Raw genomic sequence first — 27,043 nt, forward strand, 5'->3', positions numbered from 1 at the left:
ACTGTAGGCCATCACGCACACAGAGGGCTCTGGGATGGGCAAGACGAGCCCCACACATCGTTCCCTTGGCCGTCTGGGGAGAACTCCGGTGAGGTGTTTTTAGGAGCTTTGTGCGGTATCTTGATGAGGACTTGGTACCACTCTAATTGCCGGAGCTGAGTGCCATCCAGTGATGACCTCCCAGTCCTGGTAATGGGTAACTGTGAGATTTTAGGACAACAGCGTGACAGCAGCCAACCCGTTAATTCTCGAATCCGGAGGGATCTGGTTACACCCACCGAGGCACTCAGGACTCCACGCCCTCTCCCAAGGCAGCCCCACCGAAGGTGGGAGCCACACTGAGCTGTGCTTCTGTCAGCAAGCTGAAAGCTGTGGGTCCCTGACACGGCTCTCCATTGCTAGCAGGTTCCTCTCACTGCACCTCATTTGCATCTGGGACATCAATTAGCATGTTTGTTGAGGCTAATTGAATGAAACTCAATCATAGCTCTTAATTGCTTGACTATGTGAAAAGAAATCACATTAATGCAGCTAATTAAGTGTACGGCAATAGATGCAACATAATTAGGAGGAAAATGTAAAAAACAAGGGATGGCAAAGGTGCAGGAGCGGGGTGGCAGGGGGACGCTGTGCTGGGTCCTGGAGCTTCATCCACGCGGTCGGGGACGGGTCCCTCTGCTCCGGCGCCTGCCTGCAAAAAATAATCCACGAGGTGAGCATGGACAACTTGAGACGAAAAATGCAAATAGGTTTGCAATTACTACTTTTTCAAGCTGTTGAGGGGCAGGAGATAGCACCTCTGGGGGGCCTGGCTCTTGAGTGGGCCCCGGGGACTTGTTAAGTGCTGTTTAAAAGTACTTGGCTTTGAATTACCCTCATGCCTTGTTAAAGGGTTTTTTCCCCTTTTATCCTCGATCAGCATTTTCTGCAAGGAACACGGAGAGGGGTTGTATCAGTAACGTTTGCATATCAAAATCAAGCTCGCTGGCTTTATTTCCCCCTGCATGGTCCCTACCTCGGACCATCAGGCTGCGCGTCCCACTTCTGAGGAGGCGACATTGTTTGGTGGTTGTAGCTTTAATTCCTCAAGTACCAAGCTGGGGAGAGATGAAAAGGGTAGTTCTTTCAAAAACGGAAAACTCAGTGTTGTTTCTCTTGGGAGAAGCTAGAAGCCTCAGGCTCACATATCCACCTGTTTCTGAAAGACTTTTATGGATTAGGAAATGGGTCTTGTCACATTTTTATAAATTTTAGTGAATTGCCAGACTTATATTCTGATTTTCTTAAGAACTGGTTCTTCTGCACTTTCAATGCCTAACTCAAGCAGGAAAACAGATCCCCCAGCCCATGCTGAGCCAAAGATAAATGGGTTCTGTCGCCGCGTTCAAATCCAGAGAGCCAACACTTGGTACATTTCTATACTAATTTTAAATAAAATATCCTGGTTATTGTATGTTAAAACATGCCTATTAAAAAAGAGACCACGCTGAGGCTTAGTCACTCTCTGATTAGCCTCATTTTAGAGCCCATAAGCCATAAATGCTCAATTACACTCCTGTTATTGTATTTTAATTTGTTAAGAATTGGCATTAAAGAAAAAAGTTGTAGCAACTTGATATTTTTAAAGGAGTAACTATGCAAGAAGGAATTCATTATTTACAAGCATTAACTTTGGTTTTGGGACTTGGGTTTGCCTGTTTGGAGTAAATGTTAATGGAAGTAAATGAAAGATGCTTAAGAACAACCTTTTTTTTTTTAAATAACCTTGACCCTTGGCCCTGTACTGACCAAAGGCCACTTCCTTCTTCCGTGTGCTTTTTGTCGGCCATCCTCGTGGTGAGCTTGGTCACGAGACTTCTACATTTCTTTCAGTCCGCTTTATCCTTTAGCCTAATTTAATGATAATAACTTTCTTTCCATCCTTTGTCCTCATCCTTTCAAAACCACAACTTTTTTCATAGTAGATTATATTTGCGGCAGGGGGCGGGGGGGAGGGGTAGTCGAAGCATCTTGCCTTTCAAGTGGAGTCTTTAGTCTGTTCCCAGCTAGACACAGCCCACCCCTTCTCCAAACCTGTGATGACCCTCCTCCTAGATGCCCGTGGCCGACCCCGGCAGATGTCCCTCCCTAAGCTGCCCTGGGAGATGAAATGCACAGCTGGGCAGCCCAGGGTGCATCAGCACCTCTGCTCCTGGCTTCCCCGGCTGACAGCGGCTGACAGCATACGTGCTGGTGCAGATGCTTCTCTCCGGATGGTTTGTCATTGCTGAGGAAGGCCCAGCCTCGCCCCTCCCTGGAGGAGCTGATCTGAATTTGCCCCTACTTGGTGCAGCTTCTGATCCTTTGTTTGTCTTCAGTCCCACGTTCCTCCTGATTCTAGCCTCAGCTTTTTGACCTTGAGCTCTGCACTAAGAATTGGCCATTTGAGGTCTGTCCTTAGGAAGTCACCCTGGATGCTGCGTCATCATCTCCTGGGCTGCTGCTTGGTGAACCTTCCAGGGTTCTGTAATCTCCATCACAAGGCCCCCGTTCACGTTATGGAGTTTCTCTTCCAGCCCTTCCTCCTGTGTTGAGAATTCGCCCACTCCCTTTCCTAAGTCTGGGGTGGCTCCCATGCGGCCACAAGTCCAACTGCTTGGGTTTCAGGTGAGGTCTGACACTCAGAGCTGGCCCTCCCTCCTACAGATGCTGGAGGGAGGACAGTTCTCTCTGTCCCGTACAGTCCCAGCGACCCATATGCGGGTTCTTCCCCCTGTGTTGGAATCTAGTACTTTGAGTTCCTTTTTGTGCCATAACTTCTGTCAGCAAACTTCCTACTTGTGGTTAAACCAGTGACTGCTTCTCAACCCCTTCACCTTATGGAATACGGACATTGTCTTGCAATTAAAAGAAGCCACTGGAGTCCTTCTCTTGGCTTCCCTAGCACCTTCTGTGCGCTCTGAAGCTTCTGCCGTTCACCTGGACTGACTTTCCTCGTCCTGCAGGCCGAGGCCTCTGACCCATGCACTTTGCGGGTAGACCTTCATCTAGTTCTCTCTCTGTATCTGTTGACTCTGTTGATCGGCAATTATAAGGAAACAGCTCGCTTCTCCAAACTCCCTGGGTCGCTTGCAGTCGCATGCCGGATCGTTTGGCAGTTCTTCTAAAATTAGATCGACGTGAACTCTACTGTTTATAATCAGTACAGATTTATTGGTCTTTCCCTTTATATCCTAAAAGCAATCCACCAAGATTCTGCCAAGGAAGGAATCTGGTTATTTCATTTCCTGGTTAGTCTTAAAACACTTGAAATATTATTTACCCAAGAGTGATTTAGATTGTATCCTTTCTTCATGTGTGATGTTGGTTTAATGATATATCTGCAGAGACAGGGGGGTTCATTGCCCCCCCCAAAATATATGAAAGGGTCAATAACTCCTCTAATTTGTCAAGAGGCCCCTCACTCTGGCTCTCAGTTGTCTTCTCTTTCCCCACCCAACAGCCGATTCTTAAGTATTGTTTTCCTCCATATTGAATTAGGTGACGGCACAAAGAATTCCCTGTGTACCTAGACTTCCCTTTAGTTCCGTGATAACTGCTAGTCATTGACCTCCAAAGTGTAGACAAAAGCAAGATACTTTTTCCGAGTACAGTGAATCACTTGGAGAAACATAATGCTTGAGTAAAAATAATGCGCCTTCTTTTTTAGCATCCAGCTCTTGTGACCTCCATGTGTTTTCAGCACCGTACCACTGACCCCCTCAGACATCTTCCTGAACAAAATGCTTGACCTCTTACTTAGCGTTTTCACCTGAGTTCCCACCAGACAACTTCAGTCTTACCTAGATGTCTAATGGTATTGCTCTCGGAGACAAAAAGGTTATTACAAAATAGTTCCTACTCCATGGAATTTTACCCAAAACTTACAGGAAGAGCCCAGGTTCCTAATGTACCATCTAATGTGCAGCAGCTCACAAAATAGGATTTCATGTCCGTACTGGTGTCTCATCCTCCTGGGTAGAAGGCATCGACTGTGTCTCCTGTATTTCCAGGGCCTGGGTTAGTTCAGGACACAGAGGCAGAGCTGATATCAGTGTAATGATGATGCCACCAGTACAAGACAGATCAAAACCTTATTTTTAAGCGCTTGCCACCGTGGAAGGGTCATAGGATTACAACTCAGGATGTCTGATAGAACCTCTTGTCCTAGATTGTAAAAGGTCTTTCTTTTAATCTCTCTTGGATGTTTAACATTTTGAACAGGATTACATGCAGAATGTTCATGGCAAAGAGATTGATCTTCTGAGAACCACTGTGAAAGTCCCAGGGAAGAGGCCGCCCCGAGCCACATCGGCCTGCGCGCCCATCTCCAGCCCGAAAACCAACGGCCTGTCCAAGGACATGAGCAGCTTGCACATCTCACCAAATTCAGGTAAGCTCACAGCCGACATGCTGAAGAAATCCAGCGCAATGGCAGCAATGGGTGGTCCTGGCTGGAGGACAGTGCTGAGGTTTTTGGATTAAGTGGAGATTTTGACCATTAAGGTTGTAAACTAAGGTTTACAAGTCTCATCTCTTCTGTGGATGATTGTTTCCGCTACACCCTTGGGTTCCTGGACTGCCAACAAGCAAACTGTGGCACTTTGAGTCACAGCTGCACAAACCACTAGGCTTTCCCAGGGCTTGGGCGGTTGAAAGTCACGTTTTACACATGATGGAGGTTTAAGGGCCTTCTAAAAAACATGAATTCATTGTTAAGGTGTCAAGGATTAGTATTAACTAATTCGTAGTGACTGTGTTTAGAAAAATGGAAAAGCCATTTGGAGCAAGATTTAAAGGAAACCCCTAGGCCTGTATAAAAGTTCAGATTCTCTCAGTTTTCTCTTGTAAATGTTATGTGATTCTTTCACACAATTTTGGTTTTCTTTATCCTCTTTTAAGGGAGAATTTGGTTTTTGCTCAGGATCAGAGAAAGTTAGTGTTTTCTCGGAATAGATGTGTTGAGAAATTCCTGGCTTCGGTGTGCAATGCAAACCATTCAGAGTGTCGTGGTTTGTTTTTGTTTAAGAGTCTTGGCAAACTGTGCTGTGGCTGTTACCTTCCCATGATCGCTTATCAGAGAAAAGGTGGTAAGAACCGCTTTAAGTCTTCCACCAACAAACTCAGACTCCTCCAACATATGAAATCCCTTCACAGATTTCAGTTGTTTCCTTTCCTGTCTCCAACCTACATCTGATCTTCTCAAAATAGATTTCTGTTCTGCAGTCATTCCTAGCATATGTCTCTGCTTCTTAAAGATGCTGCCTTTTTTCCTTTCTGAAATGTTAAATGTTTTTAAAGAGGAATAATGCTGACCCCACAGTTCCATGGCATGAATGACATTGTTTGGCAAAAGGAGGGTAAGAAAAAGGGGACAGAATTTGGGGTCCAGCAGCCTGGGCTCTACCGCCCGGTGCTGCATGGTGTTGAGCAGGTAACTGAACCATGTTTTACATTAGGCTGATCTTGCCTGGCCCTGCCCCCATCACAGAGGTGTGATGGCAGGTGCTGTGGAAACTCATGAAGCACAATACAAACATCAGCTCTTGTGACTAATCAAAATAAAACTGGCCTTTCTGATAACAGAGACATTAGTTCATTCTAGAAAGGTGATACGGTTACTTTATGTGGTCTCATGACCTGCTGACCTTCCTTCCAAGTGGTACATGAGTTCTCCTTTTCTAGATAGTGTGCTAACTCCATGGGATGGGAAGAGAGAAAAGCGCCCAAGAAAACTATGTTTCTATACTGAATAAAAAGCTAATGTCTTCATTAATTTATTTATTTGTTCAAAAAGTCCTTGCTGAGCACCTGTTCTGTGCCAGGAATTGTGCATTCTGTGGATCCAGAATCTCTGACCTCCAGAACTCCTGTGCGAGGCAGTCACCCTATAACCAACTTTCCACTTCCCCTTCTAACCATTGGACACATCTGTCCATTTATTTGTTCAAGTCAGCAAGCATGTATGAAGTTTCTAATGTGTGCCAGTCACTGTCCTGAGCTCTGGGGGTACAGAAAAATGAGGCATAATCCCTATCCTCTGGAATCTCACCCTCTGGGAGGTGGGAAAGGTGAGCAGATGAGCCAGTGCAGTGCAGCAGCTCATAGGAGGTGTGAAGGCCCAGGGGTGATGTGCTCGGCTTCACCCCAGGAGGTGGGGCAAGGCTTCAGGGCTTGAGGGATGCCTGTGTGGGGTGTGAAGAAAGGATGGGAACTTGCCAGGCACATAGGACGAGGGAAGAGTCCTGATGATTTGAAGAAGTGTCGGCTATGTAGATTTGGAGTTTGAAATGTCATCTAGAGACATCTTTGGGGCTTAACTGCCACTTACTGTCCTAAGGAAAATGTAATGTTTGATAACAAATAGAAAATACAAAATGCCACATGAACTTTATCATATCCCCAGAGGAGGTTATGTCATGGGCCTCGGCTAGGGATTGAGTTTTCAATGCCCAGTTGCTTTCTCTTTAAGATTCTTGCTATTGGGTGAATGGGAAGATTTGGGTCACGATTGAAATCCCTTTTCCATGGTCACACCCATGGTCGGTTTATTACAGCACATCCTGTCGACCCTAAGCTGGGGAAATCCCCATTCAAGGAGCCTGATAGATGTTTCACCTTCTTTGGGTCACAAGTAGGGACTCGGAAGTGGGAATATGATGTCCGCAGGAGCACAGCACCACTGTGCTGTAGAAAGTCCCTCATGGTCACAGCAGTGCCCAGGGATGGTGCCCTCAGCTAAGCCTGTGGGCAACGTCCTTGGCTGGCATCACCCAGAGCTCTACCCTGTTGTTCATAGAACTCTCTCACGTGGAGAATTCCAACCCAGCAAATTTAATTTCAAGTAAATGGATGCTACTTTTAAGTGATGGACTTTTAGCTAAAGATAGGTATTAGTTATTTTAGAGCTAACTTGCCGAAGAACTTAACCCACTACTTAACCTCATCTTTTATTCTCAACTCATTTGAATTCTGCCATTTTGTTTTAGACCTCTGGAGTAACTGGGCGTCTTTTGTTTCTTTTTAGCTTTTTTCTTTTTTATTCGTTTTCTATCTCCATGTTATGAATTAGATCAATGTTATGTGCCTTCCTTTCTAGTCATTTTTTTCATTCACATAGACCTGATACACACTTGTACTGAAATCTTTGTGTGTAACTTACTAATGTCTTAGCATAAAAGTCCATAGGCAAAGTGACTCAGCCAGTGGATATAAACACTTACAAGATTCTCCGTACATATTTCCAAATTCATTTCTAGAAAGGTTTTATATAAAATACCCTTCCGTCCATAAAGTGAGTGCTCATTTCACCTCTACACATTTTTAGAATCTATGCTAATATTATAAGCAATAAAAATATCTCGTGTTTTGTTTATTTGGATTTCTTCAGTTAGTAGTGAGGCTGAACAGCTCATATATTTATGGGGTTTTTGTGGTTCTTGTGTTGTAAGTGTGTAGATGTATCCTTTGTCCATTGTTGCACTAGGTGCTTGTCTTTTGCTTATTGACGTGTAAGAACTCTTCGTATATTAAGGATAACAACACTTTGTAATATATTTTGCAGCTATTTCCCCAGTTTACTATTTGCTTTTTGAATTTTGTAGCCTTATTTACATACAGAGTTTCCTTCTCTTTAGTATGTAATCGAATCATAAGACTTGTACTTCTGTAGTTTCTACTTTAGATATTTAGAAAGCCTTTAATAATCCTGAAATAAGATCATAATTCATATATATGTATTTCAGAGTTATAGTTTTATTGTTGCTCCTTTTCCCCTTTTTTATAATTAACCTCTAATCCACCTTTAATTTGTTTGGGTCTATTATATATAATAGGAAATCTAGTTAAACTTTTTATTCAAATATATAGCTAATTGTTCTCTCTCTCTTTGTTATTTCCTTTTCCTGTTGATTCTGTTTGTCACCTTTCTTGCACAACTAACTCATTTAATCAAATTAGGTACGTTTCTGGGCTTGAAAATTTATTCCATTGACCTACTTTCTCCGCGCTGTGTGGGTTTACCTCATTGTCTTAGATTCATGGCTCAATTTATATCTGGTAACGTAACATATAACATGGTTTCATATTACTCTTTTATTTTATAGTGTTTCTTGGTTATTGCCACCATTTATTTTTTCCAGTAAACTTCAGAATAACTGGAAACCTTTCTCTTCCCCCCTAAAAATAATCTCGTTGTGACTCTAACTGGCATTGCTGTTAATCTATGAATTAATTGTGGAGGAACTGACATCTTAACTATATTGAGTTTATCATAGAACACAATTCTTTCCCAGTTTATTCAGACTTATTATATACCCCTCAGTAAACTTTTAACACTTTTTTCCATTTAGATCCTGTATGTGTCCTGCTAATCCGTTCTATTACTTTATAATTTTTGGTGAAGTGTGAAGCTGATACTTGGTGGGGCGAGGGGTTGTCTATTCTATCATCTAATCAGTAAGAAATAAGAAAGATCCTAATTTTTGTATTTTTTATATCCAGCCATCTTACTGAACTCTTCCTGAGTTGGAATAATTATCCAGATGTTTCTCTTAGTTTTCTAGTGTGGAGTCGTAATGCATTCCATGTTTCAAACATTATGATGCCTGACTGTGTGTCGATGTTGACTTTTAGTTTCTCCCAACCAGTTTAATAATTTGGATACCTTATTGCTTTGCCTCCTGTACCATTCACTTACCATCATCGTTGAGTCTGCTGCACGCCCAGCCCTGAGGAGTGCTCTGGAGATTCAGGGGGCCCTTCCTCCAAGGGCTTACACGCCGATGGGGGGTGGAAGAATCAGAAGATAGACACACAAGCAAGACCACTGAAGCTGGTGGTAATTGCTAAAGGGTCTAAAAGGGGCAACTGGATAGAAAACTACTTGCAGGAGATGGTGGTCTTACATTATTCCTAGTATCGGGGAGTGGTTGGCCAGTATTGGAATGCTGACTACCTTTCAAACATTAAAATGCTAGAAATGTGATACTCTTAATACCGAGTTTCGCCAGGGACTTGGGGAAGAGGAGGAGAAACACATTGTCATGCCTGATACTGCATACCTGCATACTGATAACCCAGCCTGGGTCTCATCTGGGGGCTCGCGAGTTAACCAGAGCAGAAGAGCTGCCGTGAAGATGGGGTGGCTGCCAGCTCCATTGGGCACCTGTGGGATGCAGGCACTGCAGGCTGAGGGACACGTTCAGGAAGAGTTGCCCAGTGGCATCCCCACCACCAGCCCCACTGGGAAAGTGAGCAGCATGCCTGGGGAGGATATCCTGATGTGGGTGCTCATGCTTGCAAGAGAAGGAAGCAGGTTGGAAAACGCAGACCTCTGCATAGACCCGGGGAAACATAAACGAATGGCAAGGAAGGGCAGCTCTGACCATGAGGGACGTAATGCAGGTGTGCCAGCCTGCCCATGAACTTGTATTGTTGGTCAGAGACAAACCCACCAGTTAGCATGTGCCACACACGTGCTCCAGGGCTGCCGGGTCTGTTCAGCCCTGATCTTACTCATAAACATGAGTGGACAGCCAAGACGTTTGTGGACACCAACAGTCAAAATGTGAAAGACCAACATAAGCAAAAGGACAACTGATCTTGGAAGAAAGAGAGTGATAATTTGGGGAAAGAGAACTTAAGAGGAAATTACAACTGGGATCATCAGAAAGATTTAAGAGGTTGGCTTTTGTATTCCAAAATGAAACAAACAGACAAAAGATGACATGAAAAACCTGAGGAGAAAGAGTTCTTGGAAGTTAAGGAGAAAGTTTGCAAAACTAAAAATTTCAGTGGATGGATTACATACTATAAAGAACTTGGCTTAAAGATACTGTTGGCAGTATAACAAGAAAATATGCTAGAGGTGACAAAGGAAATGCCAGTGTCTTCCCATCTGAAGAGTCAAGTAACAAACTGGATGGGAGAGGAAGCTGTAAACACGGACAGATCCCCAAAAGCATCCAAGGTAACGGGAGGACTGAGGTTACCTATCAAGGAAGAAAACTCTGATAGTCCTTGACCTTCTCAAGAGTAACACCTTGTATTTGTTACAAGAACAAATAATTTTGAATCTAGAAGCTTATGTAGAGCCAAACTATTATCAATCAAGTGTGAAGACATTTTTAGGTCACATACAGGGATATAGAACACTTCCCTCTCAACGGATTTCTGAAAAAATTACTTAAGCATCTACTGCAAGAAGAAGAAGAAGGAGAAGGAGGAGAAGAATCGAGAAGATATTTCTTTATTCAGACCTGGTTAAATTCCACCTTCCCCATCACATCTTCCCCTTCCTCCAAGGTCACTTGCTGAGGATGCCCAGGGCAGTATCCACCATTTGCGTTCCTTCGGCGTGGAACCTACATTGCCATTCTAATGGGAACCCATCGGAAACCACATTTTAGAGTCTGCCCAACTGTCATTTCAGGGACGCTTCCAGAGAAGGGGGTCAAATGTCCAAAAATATTTTCTGACACGAGTTTTTGGCTGGGTTGGTAGAATAATATTCATATATGACAGAATATAGGATTGTTTCGCCTCTGACAGGTATTTTGACATTTCAGTAGACAGCAGGAAAACATAATGGCCAACAGTAGGGGCTTTGGAGCCAGAAACACCAAACTGAATCCCATCTTCCCCATCTTAGGACCTAAACCCCAGCTTCCTCATCTCGAAAATGGGAAAACAGTGCCTACCCCCATCCTTGTAAGGATAGCACTCTGCATGCCTGTCCAAAGCCTGACCCGGGGTGACTCTTCAGAACTGTATCAGGAATCCATCATCATAGTCGTGCTCATCACTAGTGAAGAAAAGAAAGGAAGAGGGTTGAGAAATTATGTTTTTGAATTAATTTTGGTAAATGCCATGAAGTGATTATTTAGCTTTTGAGTAGACATAGTGGGTCAGAATCAGCTAAACCCACGCCCCGCAACCTACAGCTGCCCCCATGATGGCAGAGAGCTGGGCAGCCAGAGAAATGCCCTTCAGGACTTCCCTGGATCTGCATGGGGGGCTCTGCTCCAGTTCTGTGTGTCCATCCTCTCTTTATTCCTGTGTTCGCCATAACTCCTGGTTGCGACATTTGCTTCCCAGATGACAGCTATCTTCTCATCCCTATAGTGTGTCTTTGTTGGGTATTTGCAACTGTGGGTGTGTTTTTATCCTAACCAGATTGATGCTGAAACCTGCGTGACGGGGAGACCTTTCCGCCTCGTCTTCCGCCCCCCCACCCCCCTGCACTCAGGCCCCCAGCGGTTTCAAAATATGAAAGCCGTCTGGAGGGTTGAGGCTGATTTTCCAGGGGTGGGGGCAGGGATCTCAATGTGTTTTGAGTATTGAACCGCTGTGGACATCGAAAGTCTCAACCATGCTGTGTCCCTCCACACTTCAGTAATCAGGGCATCCAGCAAACCCATAAAAAACCCAACTAATAGCATGAATATTCAGTGACCTAGAATAGTAATTAGTGTCATGAATATTAATGTGATCGGACTTGCTTTTTCCTCTCCTCTTTCTCTCCCATCCTCTTTCTCCCTCTCTCCCTCTCTCTTTTTTTTTTTCCACTTAGCCGGCTCTAAAGATGGGTCATAATGAGAGCATTTAAGAGGGAGCGCGCTCTCCGCCGTGACAGGGACTGGGGTAATAAGGAGAGCTTGATTAACGCGGAACACTTGGGGGAGAGATGAGAGGCTTCACGTGGGCCTGGTCGGGGGAGGCAATGAGACCCCGGCAGCTCTGTTGCTGCTCCCGGAGATTAATGAGGCCTAAGAGTGCATTAGGAACAGTGACAAAGGTTTGATCTAATGGGCTCAGTCATTTTTCCTTTGAGTGACAGACGCACAGAAGTAATTGGCTGTGCAGAATGGCAGCTCATTGGCGGTACTTAAGGACACATTATCCCCGTTGTGTGGCCCGCAGAGGCTGTTTATCAAAACCGCTCACACTGCAGACGCTGAGTCGCTAAGCTGCTGCTACAGCGGTAATAGCTATTTAAAAAAATAATAATAATAACGCAACATGCAACATCAAAACTAGATCCATGGTTGTCTTGTAGAGACAAAGTTTCTCTTTGTTTAGTTTCAAATGGGCTACAAGACATTTTCATAACTCTGGAGTCTGTGGAATCTGTTTTGTGCACCGGATGAGCCGTCTCCTCCCGGTGGGTCGAGTCGCAGGCTCGTTAGGACATCAGAGCCCTTGGTCACCCGATGATTTCCCACACTTTGGATTCTGTTTGCAGCATGAATCCGCCGGTAACATAAATTGGATGCTGTGGCCAAACAGCCTTCTAGCAGCTTCGGTGGAGCCCCTGCAGACGATCGCCTTCTTGGTTGAGAATTAATTTGCTGGAGAATACTCCCCAAAACCAGTACCACGTGGTGATGTCTGCTTCCATAAACCAGGTTTTATTGGAGTAGGTTTTGACGGCTAATTAATAATTCATTATTTTTCGGTTAAAACCGTTTTGTGGGGTTTCTCTAAGACTAAAATTTGAAGAAGCTGGTGACATCTGAAATGAAATGGCTCTGAAGTTGTTCTTTGATTCTTTATAAGAGTTTTGGCATCTGCTTTCAGGAGAAATGCCTTCTTACTGTTAGTGGTTTCTGTGTTTAGACGATTCTCCCACTGAGATTTAGGCAAATGTGTGCTACATGGTTTCCATCATTAAATTGTAAACTCTTCGAGGCGTAGACCATTATTTCTCTTCCTTTGTTATCCCCTCCTAGCTTCGTGACCTAGCAATTATTTTTGCATTAAGTAAATATTCCTGAGTATCGCCCATCATGTGAGATGTAAGTGATAAATATTGAGAGTAAGTATTGTTTGCTTTCAGATAACAGTTCCTCCATTGCAACATTCCGTGATCAAGATTACTGGGGTACAGTTCACATATAAATCAAAGCCATGCCTTCCAGTTTAAGGAGACTGTCTTCAATCATTTGAACTCTAAATGGAGTGTTCTTTTCTGTAAGAACTAACAAAAGCAAGTTAATCCTTGATGATTTCCGTTAAAAACGTAGAAGGGGGCTTCCCTGGTGGCGCAGTGGTTGAGAGTCCGCCTGCTGATGCAGGGGACACGGGTTCGTGCCCCGGTCCGGGAAGATCCCACATGCCGCGGAGCGGCTGGGCCCGTGAGCCATGGCCGCTGAGCCTGCGCGTCCGGAGCCTGTGCTCCGCAACGGGAGAGGCCACAACAGTGAGAGGCCCGCGTACAGCAAAAATAAAAAAAAAAACAAACAAAAAAAAAAACGTAGAAGGATGATGGAGGTACTGAGCCATACATCTCTATGGGAACAGATATCCCGATTAGTAAATAAAAGTTGCTTTAGAAACTTTTCCCCCATCTCAAAAATGTGTGTGTGCAGTGAAGAATAGTGTTTCAGCTGTTGACCTGATGCTTTCAAGATTGGGAAAATGGTCAGCACTGGGAGAGCTCTAGGAAAGAGGGCGGCTTTCACTGACCCAACGGCCTTCAGCAAGGTAGCTGGCCGGGGCCTCAGCTGGGACCAGGGCCTTGGGTTAGAGCCTTTCTGTGCTACAGTCAAGTCTGTGGTTGGCCCACTTGCTGCATAATCATTCCCACATTGGCAGAGGAGAACTTTTCCAAGTCATGGATGATGTCTTAGTCATGATGTTGTACCAGCTCCAAACCTTGTGGCCTGACATTTTGAGAAACCATGCATACAGAGACCGCGCTTCTCTCTCTGGAATATTCCTAGTGAGTGGTTAAACCCCAAAACATCCTGGCCCACGGACAAGCAGCTCCCCTTCACATCATCAGAGTTGCAAGCATGGAGTTCCTCAGTGCCCTCACCCCCTACAGGCTCTCTCTGTTCCGTCCTAAGAGATGGTTCTATGCAGCCTGGATGGGAGAGGAAGAAATCCAAGTGAGCACTTCTGGGGGTGGGACTGTGTGGCCACCTCCCTGAAAGGGCTTATAAAATTCAGTGAGAGCCAGGGAAGACTTCCCTCAAAGCAATGCTGTCAAGTCACACTGAATTTTGTGCGAAACACACCTACTGTAGGTATCAGATGGAGGAGAAAGAATATTTTAAAGACAGGACTACTATTCATGGCAAAGGAGGAAACTGAACTATTGAATTAAGTTGTTGCGGGCATAGAACCAAATAAGAAGCTAGGAGAGAAGATGATATGAGCATCTTGGACTTTCTGTTTTAGAAAACATTATTACTTGAGTGCTATATTCATATTTTATTGCTCAAAAAAATCCTTAGTTTTAGCCTCCTTTTGTGTAATGTCACAATACCTCATTATAACTGTATTGCATATAAACTTGTTCATGTAACCCGTACCAAGAAATGGCTTGTAGGTGAGTAAGCACTGTGTAAGCATCACGTGCATAAGTAAGCATTATGGTGACAGTCTCCATAGACACCTTCAGAATCCGTAGTAGCAAGTGTTCCTCAGGCAGATAGATATAAACGGGCAGGATGAGAAGTGCAGGTGTCGTTCTGCAGTGATGAATGCTGGGACACCCAACTGGAAAAAGCAGATTTTGTCATAGCAATAAATATTTAAACTCTTTCCAAATATCAGAACTTACCTTCTGATTGTGCTTAATATTTTCTTCTTAATTTATACCAAGCACCAAATTCTATCCATCCCCAAGGTGGAGCAGCATCCCAGGGATGGGATGTAAGCAGGACCATGGGTACTGTAGCTCACCTGTCCTTGCCCGTCAGGTAGTCTCATTCATCCATTGCTTGCGTTATGTCCCAAGCACATGACTTCTTTCCTTTCTGTCTTTCCTTTTATGAACTCTACTTCTGATGACTTTGGCATTACCTTTGGAATTTGGGGAGACTAAGAGTGGGAAGAGTGTTGCCGAGTTGTCCCAATGCTAAATGCTGTACTGGTCCATATACAGGAGTAGGTGTTCAAGAAACACCATCGGTGAATGAGTGTGTGGGCTCATGTGAAGTGATGAATGACTAGGACACCAAAACACAGATAGGAGGCAAACAGTCCGAGCAGTTTACACACGAAGAGACACCGCCACGAGAGAAACAGGAGTGAAATATCCAGACTTCTTAGATTTTAAAGTCAAACAAAATTAGCAGTATCACCATTTTTGCTAAAAAATTAAACTGTAGAGAAAAGGGCAGCTCACTGTTGGCGAAATTGATAACAACTACTATCTTCAGAGGCTTTGCAGTATGCGAAGTGCTTTATGTAATTTGGTCCTTGTATTAACCACAGGGGGCATATTATGATCATCATCATTATTATCTCCATTTTATCATCATTGTTACTGTTCTTTCCATCTTACAGATTCTGAACTGACTTGTTTTCAGGATGCCCAGGTTCCATCTTCTTTTAGCCCACGGGTCATTAAGAAAATTAATTAATAACATATATCACGAGTCAGAAAGATGTTAATGCTGTTTAACCCAATAATAACTCCTCTGGGATGTCAGCCTAAGGAAGAGTCTAAAAGTAGAAGATGTCCTTTGCAGTGTTGTTTATAATGATGAGAAATTGCAAGCAATCAAAACTATCCAGATGTAGGAAAATGGCAGTGCAAGTTATCTACATTAAATCTGTAAGATGTTATATGTCTGAAATTATTTGAAGGTTTTGGAACAACATGGGGAAATGGCTGGGAAGTCATAATACAGAAGTGTTGTAGAATATTACATCTTTTCTGTTGTCACAATTAAGAAAAATATATGCGTATGTTCAATAATGAGTTGATCTATTAGGTGGGATTTTGGTAGACTTCTGTTTTACATGATTTGTGTATCTGCATAACCTTGCAAAGTAAGTTTCAGTAACTTAGAGAACAAAACATGCTCCCATTTTTCCCCCATGGCATCATCATTAAAGCAGGGAGAAATCAGAATAGAAGGAGCTATCTCTACAGTTTAGGAAAAATAACCGTGAACTGTCTACTTCCAGGAGTTTCAATTCTGGGCGTGGCCACAGTGTTGCATGTAGTGTAATCACCTGTGTCATTACCACTGGGTCTGGACTCTGTACGTTCTTTTTTTCTCTGGTAAGCATACTGCAGAAAACATATAACCAAAAAAAAAAAAATGCATAGCATTCTGAGAAACACAGATTCCTATCTCAATAGTAGATGTGTTGAATTGCACGCGTTTACAAAACAAGTATTACATAATGTTATGTCTTTAAGAAAAGCTACTGAAGATGTCCTTGGAAAAAAAATCCTCTTAGCCTGAAATCCTGGTTGCCAAAAGGAGGGCAGATTTCCAATGCAAATAGTGAGGCGAATGGGCCCTCCTCACAGGCACTTAAATCATTCGTATCTCACTTTTTATGGTAGTGTTGTGAATTATATTATTTTTGGCTTTATAATTAGAGGACGGAACAGATGGCGAAGGCCTAGTTTGAAGTGATGTGGCCATTAGAAGAGCCTCGGTCGTCCAGTCCTGCTTCCAGCAGACCTGGTTTTCCCACCCGCGTTCGGAATGGGGCATGGTGTGGCTGTAGGTTTGCACAGTAGCCTTGAACTCTGAGTTTTTATAACATTTGAAGCCACATAGGAATGAAAAAGAGCCTATAAGAGCAATCGCTGTTTCAGAGGGTGAGGCCTTCGAGGGGAAGAGTGAGTTCCTATCAATCCTATTTCTGTAATTACGATTTTTTAAAAAAATTACGAAGTCCCACAATGGACGTAAATGTCTCTTTCACACTCACGTGCTCATAGAATCTTCTTTGGGTTTTTCTCCTCCACTCTCAGTGTACGAAGAACTTCATTATCACCATCACCAAGCGATTCTGCCCTTTTCCAGGCTGTTTCACCAGTAAGTCAAATGCCAAGTATTGTTTTCCTAGTTGAAGCCTTGGTAGGGTCAAGTCTCATTATTGAAGGCAGACCAAAGTCAGGATGTGCAGTGAGCAGAATTCTGTATTAAGAAAAAAAACAAAAATTGTTGATGAATCTCTATTTAAATGCTATGAAAAGCCTTATTTTAGGGTATATTTTTAAAAATCAGAATAGGCTGTTTTTAATGTAATAAGCCTATAGCTTAAAAGAGGAATTCTCCCTTCGATGTCATTTGGAGGATGAAAACATTCCTGTTCAATAGAAAACCAGCATCTTTTTCATGCTCGTGTGAGATCAGGCAGCTATAAATGCCATATTCGCTTTGAAATGCAAATGGTTTAAAGAAAAATAGCATATGGTGGAGGTAAGCACCTTTTCAAATCAACTCTTACACTTTAGGGATGTAAAAGCAAAGCTAAAATTATTCTTTGGGAAGAATCTGGCGCTTTGGACGCCTGGAAGCTTGCGCTAATCAGCCGGCCCAGTGGGCACACGCATCTCCATATCAAGGCACTGGCGTGGGGCTCCCTGGATTAGCATCCTAATGCGGCGGCCCCTGCTCGGCAAGGCCGGCAGCCGGCTGATAGTAGAGGGGGTCTTTGAGGACACACTCTCCTGTGTTCAGAATGGGCCAGGAAGTCGGCCACGTATGTCATCATAACGCAGATACTGTTTGGGACAAAAAAATACTGAGACAATAGCAAATGGGTCCTTTTGTGCCTCGCTCCCTCTGGGTGCCAGCATGCCGCGCTCGTAGGGCCGGGCCGCTCGCTCTTTGGGATGTAACACCGGTGAAGCCGTCTCCTCGCTCCTTGGTGACTTGTTCTCATACTTCCTGATCTGACCTCTGCATTCACAAACCATTCAAATGAGTTTTGGGGGGGTTGGGGGGTAAATTTTATTGATTAACATACACTTACAAAATCCTAAGTTCTAGCTAAGTGTACAGGTGACCAGCACATAAGTCAAGTCGCAGCACGTGGCCGGCAGCCCAGGAAGCCCCCGGCCCCATCGCATCACTGTTCGCATCTGCCCCTACACACACACGAGAGTGAGCATCGTCTCATTTCCCGCTCCGTAGATGGGCTTTGCCTGTTGCGTCTGACCCCTCGTACGGTTGTGTGGGACCAGGACAGGCGGAGCCCTCGTGTGTGTCTCCTTCGGATCCACGTGCTGTCTGTGGTGTCTGTCCTGTTGTGGCCCACGTCAGAGGCCATTCATTCTTACCAGTGTGGCTCTACTGTGAGGTACCCATGGTGGGTGGATGGACGATTCAGCCGTTCTCAATAATTCTGCCATGAACATTCTTGTACATGTGTTCTGGTGGGTTGTTTCTGCATGTCTGTGTGATTTTTTTGTCCTTTTTTTATTTTTACTTTTTTTATTACAGTATAGTTGCTGTACAATATTATATAAGTTACAGGTGTACAATATAGTCACAATTCCTAAAGGTTATACTCCATTTAGAGTTGCTATAAAATATTGGCTGTATTCCCTGTGTTGTGCAGTATATCCTTGTAGCTTATTTTATACCTAATAGTTTGTACCACTTACTCCCCTCTCCCCTCGCCACAGGCAGGCACAGCCCTGTAACAGCTACTTCGTTCTCTGTATCTGTGTGTCTGCTTCTTTTTTCGTTGTATTCACTAATTTGTTGTATATTTTAGATCCCACATTAAGTGATATCATATAGCATTTGTCTTTCTCTGTCTGACTTATTTCACTTAGCATAGTGATCTCCAAGTCCATCCATGTTGCTGCAAATGGCAAAATGTGATTCTTTTGTATGGCTGAGTAATATTCCTCTGTGTGTGTGTGTGTGTGTGTGTGTGTGTACACACATCTTCTTTATCCATTCATCTGTTTATGTTGGTGTGATTTTAATCCAGAGGGATAGTGTTAGGTAGTGTCGCCTCTTTCCATATTATTATTTACAGAGATGGGCCCATTCCGAAGTCTAAAATAAGTCTGCAGAGTTCCATGAAGTTTCTCCTGCAGCTTCCAGCAGGCACGCTATCCTGCCTCTTTGACCTTCTCACGGCTCTTGTGTTCCTTGCCCTGCGTTTTGGCCACTTGTGGGCTTGTCTGAGACCTTCTCCTGGACCAGACGGTGGCTGGTCCAGGGGCTGTCTTCTTCATTGTGCCCAGCACAGCAGGGGTTCCATGCAGTGAGACAAGGAAAGGTAGAAGTAGGTCGGTGTTAGAACTGGTGGCCGGGACCGTGCAGGGTCCGAGTTTACCCTCCCTGCAAGTTCAGCCAGCCTGCCTGTTTCCTGGATGGTGAGACCCCTGGGTCAGGACAGATGACGGCTCATTACTCACAGCAGTAGCAGTGGCCAGAGTCTCAGCAGTGTCGTGCACCAGTTCTCTCGGGGCCAGGTGACACCAGCATACACAGTGCATCATATTACAGGAGAGGAACCCCAAGCTTAGGAAACCCCAGTCTTGTGTAATGGGGTACAGGCACGCCTGCCCAGCCTTTGCCCTGGAACATGACGTTATCATCCCGACAGCACACAAATCCGCCCTCCTCTGGAGGAAGACGGTCTCTCCATCAGCCAAGTCTGTTCACTGCACAGACATTCCTGAGAAGATCATCAGAACAAGAAGTTGCCACCCCCTTGTGCCATGCCATGAGGGACCCATGGACCGGTCTACCAGCGGGAGGGGGTCTCCTGGGAGAGCTCAGGCCCAGGGAGGGTGGAAGACGGGGATATGAGGGGAGAGAAGGGAAGGAAAGATGAAAAGTGCCCTTCCCACCCACAGGCAGGCACAGCCCCGGTGCGCATCTCGGGGAGGTGAGTATCCACCCGCCTCCTGTTAAGGCCTTGTGTCTGCTCGGAGCTCAGCGAGCTAGAACCAGTTGTCAGACCTGCCCCCTGTGCTCCAGGAGAGGGGACGTCCCAGTCTGGCTTGTGGAATCTCCTCTCTCTAGAGAAACACAGACGTGCCTGAAAGACAGCAAGTTCCAGCCCTCTTCTGAGCCCCCCCGTTGGAGAGACCCCAGCCTCTTGTCTTGTTTTCTTGAAATTCTGTAGCAAACAGATACGGTTTAGGTGGTCAGCTGCCTGGGAGAGGAAGCAGTCTTTCTCCCCTGGGCATCACCAGGGCCCTGGTCGGGCAGGGCTCCTCTCAGACCGTGTGCCCCTGCGGTGATGAGCTAATCAACAGGGCAGCCGCCCCGCCCAGAGCGAGGTGTTTCTGTGGATCGCTGTGGGCCATTTGGGCTTTAGATCCCCAGCTCTTCTCTCGATCACCGGGCGCCAAGGCCTCTGCCTCACTTCAGGCTGACCCTGACTGCCCTTAGAACAGCGTTTAGGCATCACTTGATCGCGGGTGGTCTTGATTTTAAGACCCTTCGCTCTCAGGGAATCAGATAAGTCACAAGTGAGAACTCCAGACCCGCAGCCTTAATTAGTAACTTATTAATGTGAAATGAGTTGCCATTCGATGAGAGAGGTCACCCTTGAGTACTCTGAGAGGAGAGAAGCTGATTGGAAACTTAGCATCTCCTTATATGCTTAGAGGTGTTTTCAGAAGTGGTGAACACTCCCTGAGTGCTAACACGTAGGGCAGAAGCAGGGACAGGTCAGTATTACTTGCCCAGTTAGTTAGGTTCATTCAGGAACAGAAATGAACGTGTGCACTAGCCTTTGTTGGGTGGGTGTGTGCGTGCATGCATTTGAAAATAAGCATCAGAAATTATGACATAAAATACTATCATTAGATTTTAACTCTGTACAGTTACTAAAGATATTCATGGAACAGTTGGAGGGTAGTTGGTTGCTTTGACTGAAGGATTTACTCAAAGTAAGTAGAAAGGCCTCAAAATATGACCACTGGCCCAAGACTGCTCATGCTTGGGCCAAGATGTGTCACGAGCCACGCTAAGCCAGCAAGGCTATTTCACAGTGTCGTGACCAAGCCTACGGACCCCTGGTTTGCTTCAGAGTTGGAACGTGTGTCTTTATGCGTTTACATTTACAGGCAAGCACCTGTTTGTGGAACTCCAAAGTATATACATTTAGGGCAGAAACAATATTTCTTACCCTTCACAATTTTTTTGTTTCCTTATGTCACAATTAGTTGATCTTTTATTATTTGATTTTCAGAAACATTTTAACTGAAATTAAAGCAGATGGGCATGTATAAAAAAGAGATTTACTCTCTTGAGAGAAAATGAGACATGTTTTCCTTCTGAAATGAGAACCGGCCTCTGTATATTTTTGGAAGATTTTGTAACTCGTGGTCACCAAAGATCAGGAACTAGGCAGGCAGGTAATTGAGTGAATTTGGGGGGGTAGGAGAGCTGGTGTGGGCCCTGGCTTCTTGCCGTGTAGATTGAGACACAACCCAGACAGATTCGAGGCATGGAGTCAACTGACTGTTTCTGAGCATAAACATAGGCCCATGGCTGCCACATATTCTTATTTTTCAAACACTGCCAGAAACCACAGATTTTTAGATGCACCCTCCCAAATTTAATTCCACTTAAAAAAGAAATCATTTCCCCCTAAGCAAAAACACATCTATGAGCTCAACCCCGACGCCAGGCCCCAAGATTATGGACCTGTTTTAAAGTTTTACTTCCATAACCACGTGTCCATGTACACACATTCATTTGGTCAAAATTCAGTCATGGCGTTGTGGTGTCTCTGTTTAGTCTGACAATTGGGAATTGGGTGTGGTTGGCCTAAGAAGACCCTCGCCAGCTGGAAGGCCCTCAGGGTGGGCTTTCGGAATGATTCCATGCAGCTGTTTAGGGTTTCATACGGATTCTGCAATCAGACACCAGGACCACACAGCCTTGACAGGAGTTCCTTTACCCCAGAGATCTCAGTTTGGTTCCTTGGGGGCCCCCTCAGGAGCTACACCCCAGAGTGGATCCACCAGCAGCTTCATGTGCTGAAAATTCCGTTCGACGAACAGCTGGACGTTTAAAAACCAGATTGTATGGTCAGCATCACATAGTTTTTCAGTAGCTTGTACATTTTAAGGAACCTGCTCTTTCCCTGGTAGACGTTTAGCCTTCAGATGAAGAACTTGTCATCCTAAGACTACCTCTTTATCCAATGTCTCTGTTGGAATGTTTCCTGCGTCCCTGACCCAGAGCTCAGATGGACTTGGCTGTCCCGAATGCCTGTGGCTACTTATTCCTGGACTTTGGCAGAGCCAAGTGGTCAGTGCTGGACGCACTAAGATAATCCTCTCCACCTCTTGACTGGAGTATGTCAGGAGGGTCTGGGGCTGGTCGTCCTCGGAGCCACACCCCAGACAGAGTGAACAAGGAAAGGGGCACTGCTGGACTCATCTGCCCAAAGGCGGATGGATGGTGAATTTATTTTTGGTTTTTCGGGTGTTTTGCCTTGTGTGCCTACAGGTGGTATGAAATGAGGTTTTGTGGACAAATCCCACCCTTGATAACGACTTGTCAGGGGTACAGATGAGCGCTGAAGGGAGGAAGGAATGATCCCCCTGACGTGTGCACCAAACAGTAGGTGTCCCCGTGGGAGCACGGGCTCAGGGGGCCCGGCTCAGAGTGGGGTCGCAGCCCACATGCAGCTTCTCATTGTACTTCTTCTCCTATTCTCTTTCCATCACTTCCTTTTCCTTCCACCCACCATAAAAATGTTAGCTTTTTTTTTTAAAATAAAGCTCTTTTTTTATACAATTAGCTTTTATCTATTTATTTATTTATTTACTTATTTTTGGCTGCATTGGGTCTCTGTTGCTGCGCGTGGGCTTTCTCTAGTTGTGGCGAGCAGGGGCTACTCTTCGTTGCAGTACGTGTGCTTCTCATTGCGGTGGCTTCTCTTGTTGCAGAGCACGGGCTCTAGGCGCACAGGCTCAGTAGTTGTGGCACGCGGGCTCAGTAGTTGTGGCACGCAGGCTCAGTAGTTGTGGCACATGGGCTCAGTAGTTGTGGCACGCGGGCTCAGTAGTTGTGGCTCACGGGCTCTAGGCGCACAGGCTCAGTAGTTGTGGTGCACAGGCTTAGTCTCTCTGCGGCATGTGGGATCTTCCCGGGCCAGGGCTTGAACCCCTGTCCCCTGCATTGGCAGGTGGATTCTTAACCCCTGTGCCACCAGGGAAGTCCCTTAATGTTAGCGTTTTTATGAATTCACGTGGTGAAAGTGGAAGGGGCCTCAGAGCCTCAGGAGGAGTTGTGAACCCCTCTTAAATGGTGGGCATGTGGGACCAGAGTCCACAGGGAAGGGAAGGCAGAGGCCCACACCCTCCTGCTCAGAAGGGTTTCTTTGCAAAGGGACAGAGGTGTGGGCAGAGAGAAGCCGGGGGGTGGTACAGGCACCAGGGCTGGCAGAGTGGCACCAGGACCACCATGGACCCGAAGGGAAAGGAGGGCGGGGGTGGCCCAGGGCGCCCGCTCAGGGAGGGGGCCAGGGGTGCACATCCCCACTTCACACTCCTGTGCCTCCCCCTCGTTCAGCCCAGCTGGGAGCCAGAGGTAACCCAACAGGTGCCCTCCTCAGAAGGGAGCAGGGCATAGAAGGTGTGGGGAGAAGGTGGTGGCAGGCGCGGGTGTCAGCACAGGGTCAGGAGGAGACCCGGCCACGCTGCCCGACAGGTACGCCTGCTCAGCTGCTGGGCATATGCCGTCCAGCTGTTCCAGTGCCCTGTTGTACAGGGATCTGGCTGAGGAGAAGCGCACCCCGAAGACAGCTCCAGGGCGCCCTAAATGATGGATGACACGTGGAGAAAACCCGGAGGAGCGTGTGGTGTGTCCCTTAGCGCTGCCTCTCTGAGGCTTGGCTCCTCTGTACCTGAGAGATGCTACGCACCTGGCCCTGCTACCCAGGCTGCTGAGGACTGGTGCTGGAGCAGGCGCCAGCTCTGGCTGACGCTGCCATTCAGGAGGCACGAGTTTCCACATTTTTAGGGCTCGGACAGGTCCTAAAATCAGAACATCAGAGTTGGGAGGGAGACGGGAAACTGGCTGAAGACCCTCTGCAGCTCAACCGAGGAGCCAGGGCGGGTGCCCTTCACGGGAGCGTCGTCGATCTCAGTGTCCGCGGCAGGGAAGAGCTTTCGTTGTAGTTTTTGTTTCGTGTCCATGGTTATTTTCTGGTTTAAGTGTTTCGTTTTTAAATCAATCAGAGCTCTCCTGCGGGCCCACTCATATTTTTACGTGTGCACATGTCACCTGGGGCTCTTACTAAAAGGCAGGGGCGGGCTTCCCTGGTGGCGCAGTGGTTGAGAGTCCGCCTGCCGATGCAGGGGACACGGGTTCGTGCCCCGGTTCAGGAAGATCCCACGTGCCGCGGAGCGGCTGGGCCCGTGAGCCATGGCCGCTGAGCGTGCGCGTCCGGAGCCTGTGCTCCGCAACGGGAGAGGCCACAACAGTGAGAGGCCTGCGTACCGCCAAAAAAAAAAAAAAAAAAAAAAACACAGGGGCGGGGGTGAGGCCAGGGAGCCTGCCTTTCGAAGACGCTCCCAGGCGGTGCAGCTGCTTCTGCTATGAGGCCCGCACTTGGGAAGATACATGGGCTCCCATTCTTCCTCTCTTAGGTGGTACTTCTGGCTTTTTTTCTGGAATCCGGTAAACCTGCCTAGGAATACTTACTTTTACGACATTCAAAATGTACCCAGTTCCCCCAACAGCGTAAAATCGGCATCATTTTTTAAGGTAGAAATACATTTTTCAAAGCAAAATCCTTCCTGTTCGTTAACCTCTCGTTTGTCCTATTTGCTCACGTTTGTGTTTCACTGATGATTTTGTCACTTCCGGACGCTGTGTGCGATTAGAGTGAGGACCGTGTTTGTGGTGGAGCCCTGGTTCCTACCTCTGGCTGCTCACCAGAATCACCGAAGTCCCTTTGAAAATGCATATCCCCTCAAGCTCTATCCCCTGACCTCCTGAATCGAAATTTGAATTTCTTGAAGCCTCTATTTTTAAAAAACTCCACGGGTAATTCTGGTAATTGGTCTGTGTATTTAAAATCTTGTGCTATGAAAACCTTCTGTGACAACAATTTTGAACTTAATTGGTTCCAAACTAAAACAATGGGAGGAACGTTTAAGAAAAGAAACCTAATACCTTTGAAGATCTGCCTACAGATCTAACAAACGAACTGACTGGCAGCAAGGTGTGATTGGCTGAGCTTTGGAGAAAGGCACTTAATTATGTTTTTGAGTCTAGAATTGGGGTGACCAGATAGATGATAATTCATTTTGATGTTGAGCAACTGATTCAAGTCATTACGTGTACGATGGGACCATTTTCCTTCGCAGTCTGTGTGCGTGCTGTGACGTTGCTAAGGTTACTTTGCCTCTGCGCGGTCTTCTCAAGGTTAAGAGTAAACTTACCTGGTTTAAGAGTCTGCGTTTCCAGCGATGTCGCATATGGCAGCTTCCATTTGTGTTGATCATAAAGTATAGCTTCCCCGCGAAAGTAATCCTCTGGCATCAGACAGTTGACCCCCGACTGGTGATCATTTCATTTCCATTGACGTGTGGATGCAGCAGGGCTCCTCAGTGCCCGGCTCGCTGGCCTGCCAGGAATATCGCTTTTCCCAAAAGTGGGTCTTTTGTCTTCACCGCTACTCCATCTAGAGGTGGCGGTGGTGGTGGTGTGCATCTCTGTCTTGGACTGTGGTGGGTGTAGCCATCATAAGCATCGGATTCCTTTGTCAGGCACCATAAGACCTGCTTCACCCTATTTTCCTCTGGAACATGGTTTCATGTGATGCTTCCACTTGCCCTGTATCGGGACGCCGGCTGCTCTCGGTGTCAGGTCCACGGTGTGCAGGCGTGTAAGCCCCTAGACTAACTCGTGCCGGTTCGGGTGTGCAGTGCGCGCTGGTGTTCACCTGACTTGTTTATTCCTAGGGAATGTCACTAGTGCGCCTGGGTCTCAGATGGCGAGCGGCGTCAGCCTGGGCTCCTTCAACAGCCGACCGGACGGCATGCAGCAACGGTCCTACTCTGTCTCCAGTGCCGACCAGTGGAGCGAGGCTACGGTCATTGCAAACTCAGCCATCAGCAGTGGTAAGAGAGGGCACAGCCCCACGGACCTGCGGCCACCTCGCGGTCCTCGGTTGTAAGCCAGGGGCTGGACGTGACGCCCCGAGCTCTCCGAGCTCCGCTCTGAGGGCGGCCACCCTGTCGACGATGCCTGGCCCGCCTTCCGCCCGTGGAGCACTTTATCCTCGATCGGCTGTCTCACCCACAGCATCTCGTGACCTTCTTTGGTGCAGGGAGCAGTAGGTGTTCGTTCCCACTTGACAGATTTGGAAACTGAGACTGCAGGCAGGGCTGAGACCCGACTGCAGGTGGTATGCCCCTGACCACACTTCCCTACATGAGGTGGCCTACACTTTCCATCATTAGTGTGCCTTTTATGTGGTTAGGCTTTGCGGTGTTTTTGCATCAAAGGAAAACACATAATTCATTCTCCTTATCCGTTTTCCAAGATTCCTGGTATATCATCTAAGTTTTGGAGAGTCTTCCCTCTTGCCTTTTTTTTTTTTTTTTTTAAAGTGTGGGCAGCTTCTAGGGAAACAGATGTGCACGCTGGAAACTATCTTGACAAATGTGTGAGTGCGTGAACTATGCAGCGTTGAGGCTGCACTTTACCACAACATGCTTTGCCTGTGGCATTTTGTCTATGACCTGTTCACCGGTATTTAAAGGAATTCCCACTTGTAGTGTGTCATCTCTCAGACAGGGTTTTAGAGTAATAGTAGCATAATTTGTCCTAATTAAAAGATTCAGCATCAGGTCTTCCCTGTAGACCCAGAGCTGCTGCAGCAGGACGTGTGCTTTGGATAAACATCATCTTATTTCTAGTTACTGCATGCTCCTCCATCAGACACTGCCGAGCAGAGGCCTTAAAGAAAAGGCATCTCCAAACCAAGGAGGAGGAGTGAGGTCTCGAAAGGCAGCTCCAGCGGGTGCCACAGCGGCACGGGCCTGGGGCGCACGGACGGCATTGCCCTGTGCCCAGCACGCTCCCGGCTCCTTCCTCAGACAAAACAGGATGCTTCGGTAGAGAACGAACGTCTGTCTCCAGCCTCTTCAGGGACTGGGCTTTCCACCTTTCGTCTGAAATCATGACAGCACCTTAAGACGCTCAGTGAAGAGGCTAAAGTCATTATAAATGAACCGCGTACAGTTTATTCCCTTGTAACGCGACAGCTGTGCGTTCATAGTCGTCAGGTGCCCCGGCAGGCCTGGTGCGGGCCTCCTCAG

The 27,043-nt window shown here is 46.2% G+C and overlaps 1 protein-coding gene across 6 annotated transcripts in view; it reads left to right on the forward strand.

Moving 5' to 3' along the window:
* The window catches only part of AGAP1 (ArfGAP with GTPase domain, ankyrin repeat and PH domain 1), a 563,651-nt gene that overhangs the window by 376,275 nt on the left and 160,333 nt on the right, over positions 1-27,043 (forward strand). For 3 of the 6 annotated variants that reach the window (XM_079924566.1, XM_079924562.1, XM_079924564.1), the window contains exons 11-12: positions 4,243-4,411; positions 25,682-25,840. In XM_079924566.1, the coding sequence (XP_079780692.1) occupies positions 4,243-4,411; positions 25,682-25,840 (328 nt within the window). The remainder of the gene's footprint in view (positions 1-4,242; positions 4,412-25,681; positions 25,841-27,043) is intronic. The other 3 variants (XM_079924567.1, XM_079924563.1, XM_079924565.1) reach the window with 1 other exon arrangement.

This window comes from Stenella coeruleoalba, assembly GCF_951394435.1.
Source record: "Stenella coeruleoalba genome assembly, chromosome: 6".
NCBI lineage: Eukaryota > Metazoa > Chordata > Mammalia > Artiodactyla > Delphinidae > Stenella > Stenella coeruleoalba.